Genomic DNA, 14,986 nt, shown 5'->3' on the forward strand with positions numbered 1-14,986 from the left:
AGTAGAATTCTACCTCTGCTATTGAAATTCCAAATCCATTTTTTTATTTGCATCTGTAGGCTGTATCTCATCCATTTAATATGGGCACTCTCCCCGCCCCCATTACTTTTTGTCCCAATGAAAAGGCCTTAAATGTGCCACATGGTGTCACCAAGATAGAATAAGAATAGCAGCAATAATAATGTCACATATTTCCAGTCTAGACAAACAACTTTAATGGTAGCCACACTCTATCCAATTTTTAGGTTTGATTTTACCCCAATTTGATTCAAACGATCAATTGTATGAAAAATGTATAAATTTGATTTAAATTAATTGTTTTCTAAATACGTCAATTTGAACACTCAGATTTTTTTTTGGGGGGGGGGGGGGGGCAGAAATTGAAAGAGGTGTATGTTAGCTTAAATGAGAATCCTTCAACCTAATTGGATATTTTACATTTTTTGAAAATAAGTAATGAAATAAAAACATCTATTACAATAAATGAATCAAAAAAGAATATATGTAAAACATTAGATGGTGTATGGCCACCATAATTGTCAGTGTTGTTCAGTTTTATCTGCCTTCCTCTTTTATTGGAAAATAAGGGATTGCTATTGTCAGTGAAGATGTGTACAGCAATAACCGCTTGAAACGTATCCTAACCTATTTCCACTGAAATTAAGTATGTTTTGGGTAAAAATTGGACTTTTCATAATATCAGCATACACCTATGTTGTTAATTTTATACCTGTATAGCTGTATGACACATGTTCTAACTAACCATTCTCTGAGATCGTTATCTGCTTCACTAAGTAGTAATCACTATACATGTAATATTCTGGTGCAGTTACATGTAAGTGATTTTACATTAATATGAATACTTCTATTACAGACGCATTGCATCTGCTACTAATTAAATATCAAGCTTATCAATTGCATTGTGCGTCATTTTTATGAAGCTGTTTTTTTTTTTTTTTAAAGCCAAAGATTTCTCATGGTTGTGGAACATAGCATTACACCAGCCATTTGTGGTGCTTGGGGACAAGTAGGCAACAACAACTCAACAGTGATGTGGTCTGTCTAGTGTGTTACAATAATAGTCACCTGAGAAGTTTATAACGACTCTACAATATAAACAGCTAATGTGCAGGACCAACCTTGTAAGTGGAATTCAATGCCAGAAGTCAGTAGACCCAAATAGAGATTCACAAACCACCTGAACATTCTAAGAAGCAACAAAGGTCACTGACTCTACTGAACTAATAAGCAATCTTGCGGTTTATTGTTGCACCCAACCCTGGGTATCTGGTAAACTGTATTTTATATGTAGCAATAAAAATCAAGATTGCTTATTTAGCCAGTAGAGTTGGTGACCTTTTTTATTTATCTTTAATCACAATAACTTAGCTAAAGTGAACTGGCTAAATAGCACTCTGACGGATGCCACATGTATGGCATGTACAGTAAAACATATGGCGTGCATGTTAAAGAAGGGGCGCAAGGAAATTTTGGGCCCTTCATTTCGACTAGTAGAATATGAGTAAAATTTACCAGTATTGTAGGTTTTTAAAATAATGTAGTAAAAAAAAAGTTTTTAATTTATACCCATATTTTACTACAACTTATCCTAACACTATTATCCAACATAACCCTCCCTTACCTGAACTTCCTCCCCATGCCTAACTCTTAAAAACACCCCACTCCATGCCTAACTTAATTGCTCTCCACATTTAACCTTAACAAACTACCCCCAACCTGAAGCAATTATGATAATGTTGCTGTGCTGCTATAAGCACCACTATAAATTGCAGCTATAGTGTGAAATTTGGGCGCTATATAGAAGATTCCCCTGGAAGCCTCAAATTTCAAACTATAGCCCAAATTTATAATGGTGGTGCCCAAGTTTCTTCTGATAGCAGGCACCCAAATTTCCTGCTTTGAACATAAGGCGCAGTACTATGCTCACCTGGCATGTGCACCATTTTGCAGTTGCAGTTTTCTACAATGTATCTGGTTTCACAGTCGATCCTACAAGCGGAGATGCTGTATACTGGGAAGAAGTCTGAGCCCATATCAGAGAAGCGACACGTGCCCCATGGTGAGGGAAGGTACATCAGCTAAGAGGCGGAAAGGTAGGACCATGCACAAAGCAGGGTTTTAAGGGAGCGGGAAAAAGAAATGAGAAACAAGAAAACAAATAATATGTTAGAAATAGTATGATGAATATCACTGCTATTGCATTTAGTATATATGTTTATGTTCATGGCAGGAAGTTAAACTACACAACATCAGAAAGTCCATCATGCTTTGCACAGCATCAGGTGAAAAATGCCCAGGCAGTTTTCTTTTGTGCAGCTAAAAATGAGGCTTGGGGAACAAAAATAAAGTTGTAAACTGTTTAAGAAACACCAAGCCTTTTCAGGGCTGCTGAGTAGATTTTTAGTCTGGTGGTTCACTTTAAAAGATGCCATCATAAACGGAAAAAGCTCATAGTTAAAAGATTGGAGAAGTGTTTTAGGGGGAGGATTGACAAACCCTCTCTCCTATACCATGGTCCATGTAGGCTGGTATAAAGCTCAGGCTGCATAGCCACATGCAGCCCGGGCTCCACAATCTGGCAGCCTGCATGGATGAGAAAGGGTTAAAGAGCCTGGGAGGGGTTGTTTTTTTATGTAAGTGTAATAAGGCTACTTAAAAATAAATCACATGGGGTCCACTCTCCCTAGCCTCTTTAAACCCCTTATCACCTTGCAGGCTGAAATAGATTATGGAGCCAGGACCACACAGGAAAAAATAACTAGAAAAACATTTTCCATACTCAGCACATGAGTAAGGCTTTCTCAGCACTATAAGATCTTTCATGAATGACGAGGTTTGATTTAACAATAAAGTATTTCTGAGCAATGCATTTCCCACACTCTGCACGTGCGTGCGAGCAATGCATTTCCCACACTCTGCACGTGCGTGCGAGCAATGCATTTCCCACACTCTGCACGTGCGTGCGAGCAATGCATTTCCCACACTCTGCACGTGCGTGCGAGCAATGCATTTCCCACACTCTGCACGTGCGTGCGAGCAATGCATTTCCCACACTCTGCACGTGCGTGCGAGCAATGCATTTCCCACACTCTGCACGTGCGTGCGAGCAATGCATTTCCCACACTCTGCACGTGCGTGCGAGCAATGCATTTCCCACACTCTGCACGTGCGTGCGAGCAATGCATTTCCCACACTCTGCACGTGCGTGCGAGCAATGCATTTCCCACACTCTGCACGTGCGTGCGAGCAATGCATTTCCCACACTCTGCACGTGCGTGCGAGCAATGCATTTCCCACACTCTGCACGTGCGAGCAATGCATTTCCCACACTCTGCACGTGCGAGCAATAGGATTCTCAGTAGTGTGAGATCTTTTAGGCCTAAAAACATTTCCCACACAGCACATGAATGTGGTTTGTCACCAGTGTGCATTGTCTCATGCATAACATTTACTTTATTGCTAAATCATTGCCCAAGATATGACCATTTCCACGAAGACTACTTATGAACACACAACCACTTGCATACCATCAGTCTCTAGCCCCTAAAGGACCACTATTACAAAAATTGCTACATTTAAAATACATGTAAAAACATACAGAAGTAGATTTCTTTCAGAGTAAAATGACACATAACTTACTCTTCTCCTATGTTGCTGTCACTTGCAGTAGCTACAGAACCGTCAGGGTTTAAACAAGCCCATCTCCTCATGGGTGATTTTCAGAGTTTTTTTTATTTTTCAAAAGCACTTAGTGAATGGCAGTTGCCCCATCCAACTTCCAATTTACTGTGCAGAGGGCAGGGAGGCTGGCCAGCATTTTTGTACAAAATGCTTTTCAGGGAAGGTAATTTATGGCTCAGTTTACTCTGGAAGAAATCTACTTCTTGTTTGTATGTGTTTCCATGTATTTTACATTTTACAATTTTTCACAATAGTGGTCCTTTAAGACTGCTGGTATAAAAAAACGGGGCTTAACCACGTCTCGCTGCACAGAATGGCCACTGTCTCTGTTCACCTGTCGCTAAAGCCCATTAACTCTGCCTTCGCTACGACAGCAGAAGCTCTGTGAGCTGGTCAAGAGCTGATTTCTTGGGCAATTAGATTGGCTCATAGTAGTCAGGAGCCAATGAAATAGTTTCCTGACTGTCTCGCAAAGCTCTGCTGTCATACCAACAGCAGGGTGAGTGAGCTTTAGTGACTGAGGAGTGCACGGCAGGGAAGTTGAAATCTATTCCCAGGCAGGGATAAAAGGAGCCAAATTAGCATAGATTTCAACTAGCATCCTCCGGAAGTGGTTAACCATTAATTGTGTACCTTTCATTACTCGCTTGATTGTATGCTTGGAAATATTCCAGCGCTATATCCTCAATACTTGACGCCAAACACATTGATACGACCAGCGGACAGCGCCACACACGTCAATCTCATTCCCATCCCTGGACTTGCTATATTAAGTACAGCAAGTCCCACAGCAATGACATTCTGAATTCTGCTGCAAAATGTCATTTTGCTGACTTTACCAACAATTTTTTTCTTTAAATTAGTTTTCTCAAAAACTACAATGTTTTTATGAAAAATCTTTTTATTCTCTTGTTCCCACAGCTCTCCTTAACATACCCAGAAAATGTGGTGATTCTAGCATGTATGGGGGCATTGCTATTACAACTAAATTCAGCGGACATGGACTTCAATGTTAAATGCAAGCTAAAATTTTTACCACAAAAATTTATGGTAAAATGCTAAAGGTCGTTATTTGTCAGAAATGTTTCGCCTGGCAAATTGTTCTGTCATCCCTATAAGCAAATACCTGAAAAGCAACACCTGAAATGGCAATGTAACTGTTCTTTAGAGATTGGGATTTTTTTATTTGAACCCAATGCACAAATGTGCTTTCAATCTGGAATAGTAAATGAAGAGCTTTGCTATTAGAGCTACACGGGTGAAATGGTGGCTATGTTTCTAGCACATTAGCCCCACTGGGCTAGGTTCAAACCTCAGTCAGGACAAAAGCTACATGAAGTTTATATGTTCAACTTGCGTTCAAGAGAGTTTCCTCCAGGTGTTTCAGTTTCCTCCTACATCACCAAACAAGTAGATCACATGATTGCAGCATGGGAGACATTGGGTTGTGTGCCCTGCAACACACCAATTTGTTTATCACTCTCTCCAAAGTACTTAGAAAAATGTGTTCTCCATGATATATAAATGCATCAACAGAACACCTGTAAAAGCATGTATGCCTTCTAATGCTGTGTTCTGAAACAATGCACATTAAAAATAAAATTTAGCTAACCCATAACCTGTCTCAGTTTCTGCCTTTGCAAGGTTGTGGGTTATTCTCTCATCTGTGAGAAGTTCTAATTTCAGAAAACTATTTCCCACTCTCAGCACATGAATAGACCTCACCAGTGTGGGATCTCTTGTGAACAACAATAACATATTTTAAAACAAAGCATTTCCCACACTCATCACATGAATAGGCCTTCTCACCAGTGTGAGATCTTTCAGGCCTAGAAAACCATTTCCCACACTCAGATCATTTATCGTACAAGCTGTGACTTCTATAGAAAATATTTCCCACACTCAGCACATGAATATGGTTTCTCACCAGTGTGAGTTCTCATGTTTTACAAGGTTTCCTTTATTGCAAATTTTTTCCCCACAATCTTATACAGATGCTCATTCGGATTCCGCGGAAATGCAATTTCCGAAATTCCGATCGGAAATTGCATTTCCACATCGGAATGCGGAAATTGGTATTGCAAATGCAGTAGGTGGATTTCTGCCGGAAATCGCGGAAATTTCACCCGACTTTAATATCGATTTTCTCAAAAACTAAAAGGTCTTTTTGAAAACTTTTTTTGCATCTTGATCAAAAAATTCAGTTTAATAAACCATGAAAATTGGTGTTTCTAGGACTTAAGGGGGCTTTGCTATTAACCGCTAAATTTAGAAGATTTTTACTGTAATGTAAAATGCAGAAAATCTGCATCTGCCTATTTTCTGCATTATACATTACAGTACAAATCTGCTGACTTTAGCGGTTTATAGCAAAGTCCCCTTAAGTCCTAGAAACACCAAATTGTCAGGGTTTATTAAACTAAATCTTCTGAACAAGATGCAAAAAATGTTTTCAAAAAGACCTTATAGTGTTTGAGAAAATCGATGTTGAAGTCAAGCGGAATTTCCGCGATATCTGGCGGAAATTCGCATTGGAATGCAGAAATTAGTAGCGGAAAGTGGAATCGGTAATTGGCAATGGCGGAATGCGGATTTACCACGGAATCGGAATTTGGCATTCCGACCATCCCTATAAATCTTAACATTTCCACCAAGACTTGACATGAAAAATGCAACTATAAAAAAGTACTTTATGATCTTAATGAACCACTTGCTTACCAACAGGGGCTTACCGACGTAACACCGCTGTCACCTTTCACTTGTCACTAAAGCCCACTTGCTCTGCCGTCACTATAACTACAGAGCTCTGTGAACTGGTCAGGACTTTTCACCCTTTTTTTGCCTTGTCTATAGTCATACACAAGCTATTGCTAGGTAAAGTTATTTATAACCTACTGTATTGTGTTCTGTAAATTGCTTACTCCGATAAGTTGTTTGCAGACATAGTGGAAACCGTTCCTGAGCCACTTTAACCCCTTGTTGCCCATGCAGGCTGGGATAGCCATATTGCGGAGCCCAGACTGCATGGGGTTCCACAGCCTGAGCTTTAACAGCTCACATAATCCATGGTATTGGGGGGGGAGGGGCACTGGAAACTTGCCAAGCCTCCCCCTCTTCCCCAGAGCCATCTCTAATCCCCCTTCATAATGGTATCTTGGAGTCCTCTTTAACCACTTGCCGACCGCACGCTTATACCGTGCGTCGGCAAAGTGGCAGCTGCAGGACCAGCGACGCAGTATTGCGTCACCAGCTGCAGGCTGATTAATCAGGAAGCAGCCGCTCGTGCGAGCGGCTGCTTCCTGTCAATTCACGGCAGGGGGCTCCGTGAATAGCCTGCGGGCCGCCGATGGCGGCTTGCAGGCTAAATGTAAACACAAGCGGAAATAATCCGCTTTGTTTACATTGTACGGCGCTGCTGCGCAGCAGCGCGGTAAGGCAGATCGGCGATCCCCGGCCAATCAGAGGCCGGGGATCGCCGCCATGTGACAGGAGACAGCCTGTCACTGGCTGCACAGGACGGATAGCGTCCTGTGCAGCCCGGATCTCCAGGGGGGGACAGGTAGGAGAGCGAGGAGGATTTCGCCGCGGAGGGGGACTTTGAGGTGCCCCCCCCGCAACACCCGGCAGGCAGGAGCGATCAGACCCCCCCAGCACATCATCCCCCTAGTGGGGAAAAAAGGGGGGCGATCTGGTCGCTCTGCCTGCACGCTGATCTGTGCTGGGGGCTGCAGAGCCCACCCAGCACAGATCAGCTAAAACAGCGCTGGTCCTTAAGGGAGGGTAAAGGGTGGGTCCTCAAGTGGTTAAGAATGGGACCCCCAGATACCCTCCCCAGGTGAAATGAGTATGGGGTACTGACATCACTTCCACATTTCCAAAACGTATCTATTGGGATACGTCTCTTTAAAAAACGTTAAAGCATTTGCCTAAACTATGTATAATTTTTCAAATTTTTTGCTATTGAGCCCCCTCCTCCATGCCACTGTCTGGATTTTGGACACTACATGCATTATTTTTAAAGAAATTGTGGCTGCAGAGATGCCTTTCAGACTTTAAAAGTTTGCCTCCCATTAAAGTCAGCGGAGCTCACCGATATTCAGCCATCCCTTATCACAAGTGCTAACTAGGCTTAGAACTATATATTGTGCAAATTAGCTGCGCTCATAAAAGTCCCAACAGAGATTTCTTGTGTGCAGCTGGTATTCAGGTTTACTCTCCGCATATAGCAGCGCACCATCGAGTGTTTACCACCCTGTAAATTTATATCAGCGCAGTGTTTTGAGATTTTAGAACTATATATGCCCAAGTTTATCTCATCATGTCAAGTCAGTTCAGTGACTTTACCACTTTACAAAAAAATACACTAGGTAGCATGAAAGAATTCTCAGAATGTAAATTTTCTTCCTTGTGCAACAAAAAGTGTGTAAGGAAACTTGGAGCCAATACATTTCCCGCACTGAGCCCCAAGTGTCTGATAAGCAGTGACTTCCACCAGAAACATTTCACACACTCAAATAAATGGGGCTTTTCACCAGACCAGTGTAACATATCTCAAGTGTGAGAAGTTGATTTCAGAAAAAAAAATATTTCCCACTCTCACCCCATGAATATGGCTTCTCACTAGTGTGAGATCTCTTCTGAACAACAAGAGCAGATTTAGAAAAAGCATTTCCCACACTCAGCACATGGATAGGGCTTCTCACCAGTGTGTGATCTTATGTTTGACAAAGTCTGATTTTTGCTCAAAACATTTCCCACACTCAGAACATGAAGAGTTTGTGAGCTTATGTGTAACAAAGTAGTTTGTGATCTCGTGTGACAAAATGTGATTTCCGAAACATTTCCCATATTCGGAACATAAAAAGGGGTTTCTGCCAGTGGAAGATTTCCTCCGTATTACAAAATGTGATTTACTCCCAAAACATTTCCCACACTCAGCACATGAATATTGATTCTAAATAGCGGGAGATCTCTTCTGAACAACAAGAGCAGATTTTGAAACAAAGCATTTCCCACACTCAGCACATGGATAGGGCTTCTTGTCCATGTGTGATCTCTAATGTTTGACAAAGTCTGATTTCTGGCCAAAATGTTTCCCATACTCAGAACATAATTAAGGCTTTCCACCAGTGGAAGATTTTTTCTCTGACAAAATTTGATTTACTCCCAAAACATGTCCCACACTCAGCACATGAATATTGATTCTAACACTCAGATCGTTCACACCTGACAAGCTGTGATTTCTGTATAAAACATTTCCCACACTCAGTACATGAATGACAAGGTTTCATTTATCGCCAAATTATTCCCTACAATCTTAACATTTCCACAAAGACTGAAAATGAAAAACGCAACCACAAAACGTCCTTAATGATCTTAACCACTTGCGTAACTCTCTGGCCCCTTAAGTACCAAAGACGGGACTTACAAACGTCTCACCGCATGGAATCGCCCGTCACCGTTCACTTGTTGCGGCAACCCTATGAAAGCAGAGTTTTGTGAGCTGGTCAGGAGTTTTTGCCTTTTATTTTGCTGCCTTGTCTATAGAGGTTGTCGTGTGCAAGTTATAGCTAGGTAAAGTTATATATAACCTGTTATATTATTGTGCTCTGTAAATAGCTCACTCTGATAAGCTGTTTGTATAGATAGTGGAAAGCATTAGGGGATACTGGCTGCTTCTGCTGAGAATCTAGCTTGTGTACAGCAGTCCCAACTCTACTTCGGTACATCCGGGAGCGATCCACCTGTCGGAGAGATGCGGCCAGGCACTAGTCCCCCCCCCCCCAGGCCCTTTTCAGGGGAGTAGATGAGGGATTGACGCATGGGGCACTGTGCCAGAGGGCAGCAGGAGCAGAGGAAGGAGAATGCAGAGAGAGTACAGCAGAGCAAGTAACTCACCATCCCAGGCTGGAAAGTACACAGGTGATCTGGCTTCCTCTTCGGCATCTTGTTTTTCATAGCTGCAGGACGTCTGTCATCACATGACTGTTGCAACCAGAGTTTTATGTGATAACTGAGCTCCTGCACATAATGGAGGCCAGGAGAGGAAGACAGATCATGTGGCTCTCGGCTCCACATGGTGAGTTACTACAGGATGGGGGGCTCTGGCTGCCTACACTGCAGGAAATCACCTGGCTACCTATACTCAGGTGGAAAGGTTAGGAGGGGGATGACATCTGGCTACCTTAATGAGGGAAGCAGAGACATCTAGCTACCTATATGCGGGGGGGGGGGGGGAGGGGGGAGGGGGCACATTTGGCTACCTGTAATACCAATAGCCAGCCAGATGACCCCTGCATTACAGAGGTCATCTAGCAACATATACTGGTGAGTACATTCATACCTGTACTGCAAGGGTCATACTGGTGGTGAGGGGATACCTCCAGGCAGCATGGTGGTATAGTGATTAGTGCTCTCGCCTTGCAGCGCTGGGTCCCTGGTTCGAATCCCAGCCAGGTCAACAACACCCGCAAGGAGTTTGTATGGTCTCCCCATGTCTGTGTGGGTTTTCTCTGGGAACTCCAGTTTCCTCCCACATCCCAAAAGCATACAGATAAGTTAATAAACTTCCCCCTAAATTGGCCCTAGTCTACGATACATAGACATATGACTAGATTGTGAGCCCCTCTGAGGGACAGCTAGGAACAAGACAATATACTCTGTACGCCACTGCGTAATATGTCGGCGCTATATAAATACTTTAATAAATGTCTACTCAATACTAAGAGGCACCTCTGCCAGCTTGGTGGAGTCTACTGGGGGGGGGGGGCTACAAACTACATGTCATTTCTGGATAGTGCAACAGTCTTGTTCTTATCAGTTGGCGTGTGAATATTATACTTGCATTACAACTGTTTGTGCATTGCAGTGTGTGCATGGTGAGAACCCCCGGCCTATGAGGAGTACAAGCTGCATGACAATTATACAGTAAGCTGTGTGTGTCATATTAACATATAACGCAATGAGGAGGTGAGATCCTAAGTGAATTGCATCATAGACATCTGGTCTTCAATATCTAGCGAAATATAAAAGCTTGACTTTCACTGACTGACTGATAAACAAATAATACATTCTATTTGCACCACTCTGTGTGGATCAAGCATTAATGAATGCATAAATATGGATTTATTATGTCTGCATCACATCTTAGAAGGTGCTGTTTTTCAGAGCTGTGTGTTCTCCTATATATGGAAACTTCCTCCCGAGGTCAGTGTTTAATGAGCCTTGTGGAAGGAGGTTTCTATATTATTATTTAGATTGCAGGAATACATTACCCATTGAGATGCTAGGGACGGATCAGATACCCTTGTTCCTAACACTTTGGCCTATAGCAAGCGCGGCATACCATGCTTAGAATTCAGCTCAAATGGCGTGCTGTAATTGTGAGCTAGACAAACCATTAGAGGAAAGTGAATTTACTCCTCAGCAACAGCAGACTGGCGAGTCCAGCCCTGTATAGCTGCATCTCCATTATCTAACAAGTGGTATTTACAGTTCTCCCCATATTCTACACATCATCCAAGCAACCACATGCATATTCAGCTACACTAGTGAAGATGAACTGTTACACTGGCCATTTCCCTTCCATACACTTTATCAGCACTTTATTTTATGTTTTCATTACTCACAGAGACATGAAGGGCACTTGCGGATCTATGCAAATGACCTCACAGTGAGAGGCATCTCTATTGCTGGTCTCTCACACTATCTGCAATGATATTTCTACAGTTTCCAGACTGCCCAGTATAATCGGTTAACTATATTTCCAGTGCAGCCTTGTCAGTAATTCTCCTGCCTTTCCTATGTACATACCACCCGGCCTTTCCCAAGCAGGGTTACCTGGAATCCAAGGGTTCCTTGAGGAGTTTGCAGGGGTTTCCTGGCATTTTCCCCTCGAGGTGAGTTGCCTCAGCTGGAAGGTTGAGAAAGTTTCAGAATTACTTACCTAGGTTCTTAATGTGCTCATTACTCATTTTCTGCCCATGCTGAATGTTAGCTGCACTACGGCCTAGTTCACATTATAAATCTTAAAGTGGACCCAAATTAAAAATAAAAGATTTCAGAAATAAAATCTATTTTCTAAATTATAATAATAAATAGCAGCCTTTTTTCAGCTGCATGATGACAAATATAAAATATTTTACATTTATTGAAGGAACCCCTCCCTTTCTTTCAAATTGTCGGGATTTTTCCGGCAAACTGGTGGAGTAGATTGTGTCCGGCAATGGAGGAATTGCTAATGGCTTCCACCTGTATAACCCTAGTTATGCAAAGAGGAGGGTGAAAAGCATGCACTGAAATGATCATAGGTTTGAAGGAGTGTTTATTTATCTTTGTATGTGTCAGAGTGGTGCAACTAAATATTTTTAATTAAAAAAATGTTTGGTTTGGGTCCGCTTTAAGTGCTGAGCGCTTTTCAAAGCAATTTAGCCGGCAATTTTTAAGCGATTTTATTAAGTGCTTTTCTGTAGCGATTACTTGTTTTTTTTCCAGTAAATCCGTAAGTGAACTCTTTGACCTGGAAGTGAATCTTTTTAATGTCATTTTTTAAAGAAGTGCTCACAAAATTGCTTTTTCAAGCGCTTAGAGATGTTCCTATAGCTTGCATTGAAGTGCAAACGTTCAGGAAATGGTGCAGGAGCCGTGTTTGCAAATGGTAAGAAAGCTCATTACTCATGTGAGAATACTCACATAAGAAATCCTTGCACAAGCGCTTTTAAAACATGCCAGGGCTTAAAAAACTCCAAAAGCGCTCATAGTGTAAACAAGCCTTGCTTGTTCTTCACCTGGTACAAAGGCCACATGACTGTTAAGACACATTACCTTTGTGATGAACAAAATGTGGCATTCAGAATGGAAGAACTAAGGATGTGAGCAGCAGATTAAGAGAAAAGAGAGAAAACGCCCTAACACCAGGCAACTATAATGCAGTGTAATAATGGGGGGCATGAATGGGTTCCTGTAAAGGAAAACCGCAGAATGGGAACTAGTACATTAATAAAATGGTTAACCTTACCCACTTTTAATAACCAATCCCAATATAAAATAAATCGCCTCTCCCTCCGTTAATGCAGGGCTTCCCCGTGATCCAAAAATGATTTGAAGGCCAGAGTAAAACGTTTCAGAAAGGCTACACAGACATATGTTGCCTAAACACAGTGGTTTGTGATCATCGTGGGTGACTGTCTGCTCGTCTGCAACTTCAGCAAATCAGCAAGGTGCTTCTTGTGTGGCCGGTATCCTCCTGCTGGTCCTATCCCTTCATGGGGCAGAATGCAGACCGTCGGCCAACTAAGCATGTTTGTACAACAATAGCTGGGAAATTGTCACACACAGCAATCAAAAACTGATTCAGGTGACAAAAACATATAATGGATCTGATTTATTAAGGCATCCACACAGATCTCGAAGCATTCTCCCTTGGGGACACCATGTGTGATCCACACATGGACTGGATATTTAAAAAAAAAAAGAAAAGAAAATTAGCAGTGGGGCTATTCCAGAACTGTGAGTATACAGATACCCACAGTAACAACAACTCCACAATGCCAACACACAGTCTGCAGAACACTACCGCCTACCGAACGGATGATGCACCAATGCAAGTCAATGGGGGACACAGTAAGTGTGCATGATGGGAGAACGGTGCAATGCAGTGCGAATCGATGAGAATCCCAGTGAAGTACTTCCTGCCTAGCAGTACATCACTAGCCAGGGCAGCGCTATGCATATGGCCCTGTTTCCATACTGTGGCATAAAGTCATATGAAAGCCGATTTCTGCGGAGCAATGCGGTGGCCTTTTCTGTACAGATCGTAGTTGCTCCTTTTTTTACTTCGTGTTGAAGTGGACCATATACACGTGAAACGCGCAGCAAGATTTTTGGAGTTAACAATAAAATACTTGTTATCGGATATTGTCACAAAGGCTTCAGTGGTGAGTTAAGTTCACCACTGCCTCTCTTTTTAAACTTTTTTTAAAATGTATTTTATATTGCACTAGTGCCTTTGTTTCAATAGTATTATTATCTTATATCACCCTGGTTTAGGGAAACCTTATTCACTTAGTAGCAGACAATGTTTAAATAACCCAGCCCAGGTTTGCTGGATCAACGGTAATCTCAGCCGGATGTGCTTGGAGATGTGCTTTAGTAAATCAGGCTCACAATATATGTATGCATGTAGGTGCACAGCTCTTGCAGTACATCATCATCCATTATGTCTGCCACATTTCCCACATCATGACATGCTCTACAACAGGCTCTTCAGTCAGTTCTTACTGTCTGAATTGTCTAAAGCTTTTGTACACAGTTTCAATAACTGTTGCCTGTAGATATTGCGACTCAATACCTAGGGCGACAATCCCATGCAGACATGTACCTTGCGATCAACTGAGCAACATGTTCTGTTGCAAGGGTGTTGGGGCCAGCAGTGCAGCGCTGAACAGAGCAGCTTCTGGCAGGCAGGGCAAGGAGGGACCATTGTCTTAAAGATACTCACCTAAGGAGAGGGAAGGCTCTGGGTGCTAAAGAGCCTTCTCGGTCTCCTCACAGTTCCTGTGTTCCCCTGCAGGCTCCCCCATTAGCAGTCTATAACCCATGGGTTGTAGATTGCGTTCTTCCACGTTGGGTGGGCTTCGGGAGTCTTCAGAAGCACTCGGGCTTCAGAAGACATGCTACTTCCTTCCTGCGCACACGCGAGCACCCTCTCTCACACACTCAGAGGTGTCTGCCTTCGGCAGCCCAAGTGCTTCCACAGACTTCCAAACTCTCGAGCGGTGGTGATTTGACTGGCTGCGGAGGAACGAGGGGACTGTGAGCAGAACAGGAAGGCTCTATAGGACCCAGAGCCTTCCCTCTCCTTAGGTATCTGTGGTTTTTTTTTTGTTTTTTTTTGTTTTGTTTTTCCCCTTCAGACTTGCTTCACCGCGGCGGTAGCCCCAGGATAGCCTAACGCCAATTGGCGTCAAGTCCTGGGGCCGGCTACTGCTGGAGATCTCACACTACAGTTTCCCATCAGCGATCGCCATTCAGAGACTGAACTCCATCTCTAAATTCAGCATTAGCTGAAATAAGGATAGGCAGGTATAAGCATGTTAGATAGAGAAAGCACCCTCCTATGTGTATTATTAAATGTACAGCTCTGTTATGGATTCGCTTCTGCATTTTGCAGAAACATTCTCATGCTACAGGCAAGAATGGGCTCTCGTCTCTGAAGGTTTCATGGCTAAATATTTCATATAAACACTACCACTGTATTCTCTTATCTATTATTTTCTCATTTGCT

General features: G+C 42.6%; 1 protein-coding gene across 2 annotated transcripts in view; it reads right to left on the minus strand.

Moving 5' to 3' along the window:
• ASIC2 (acid sensing ion channel subunit 2) overlaps nucleotides 1-14,986 on the minus strand; it is a 1,273,426-nt gene that overhangs the window by 92,408 nt on the left and 1,166,032 nt on the right. For both annotated transcript variants that reach the window (XM_068262936.1, XM_068262935.1), the window contains exon 4: nucleotides 1,949-2,099. In XM_068262936.1, coding sequence (XP_068119037.1) covers nucleotides 1,949-2,099 — 151 coding nt within the window. The remainder of the gene's footprint in view (nucleotides 1-1,948; nucleotides 2,100-14,986) is intronic.

This window comes from Hyperolius riggenbachi, chromosome 12, assembly GCF_040937935.1.
Source record: "Hyperolius riggenbachi isolate aHypRig1 chromosome 12, aHypRig1.pri, whole genome shotgun sequence".
NCBI classification, from domain to species: domain Eukaryota; kingdom Metazoa; phylum Chordata; class Amphibia; order Anura; family Hyperoliidae; genus Hyperolius; species Hyperolius riggenbachi.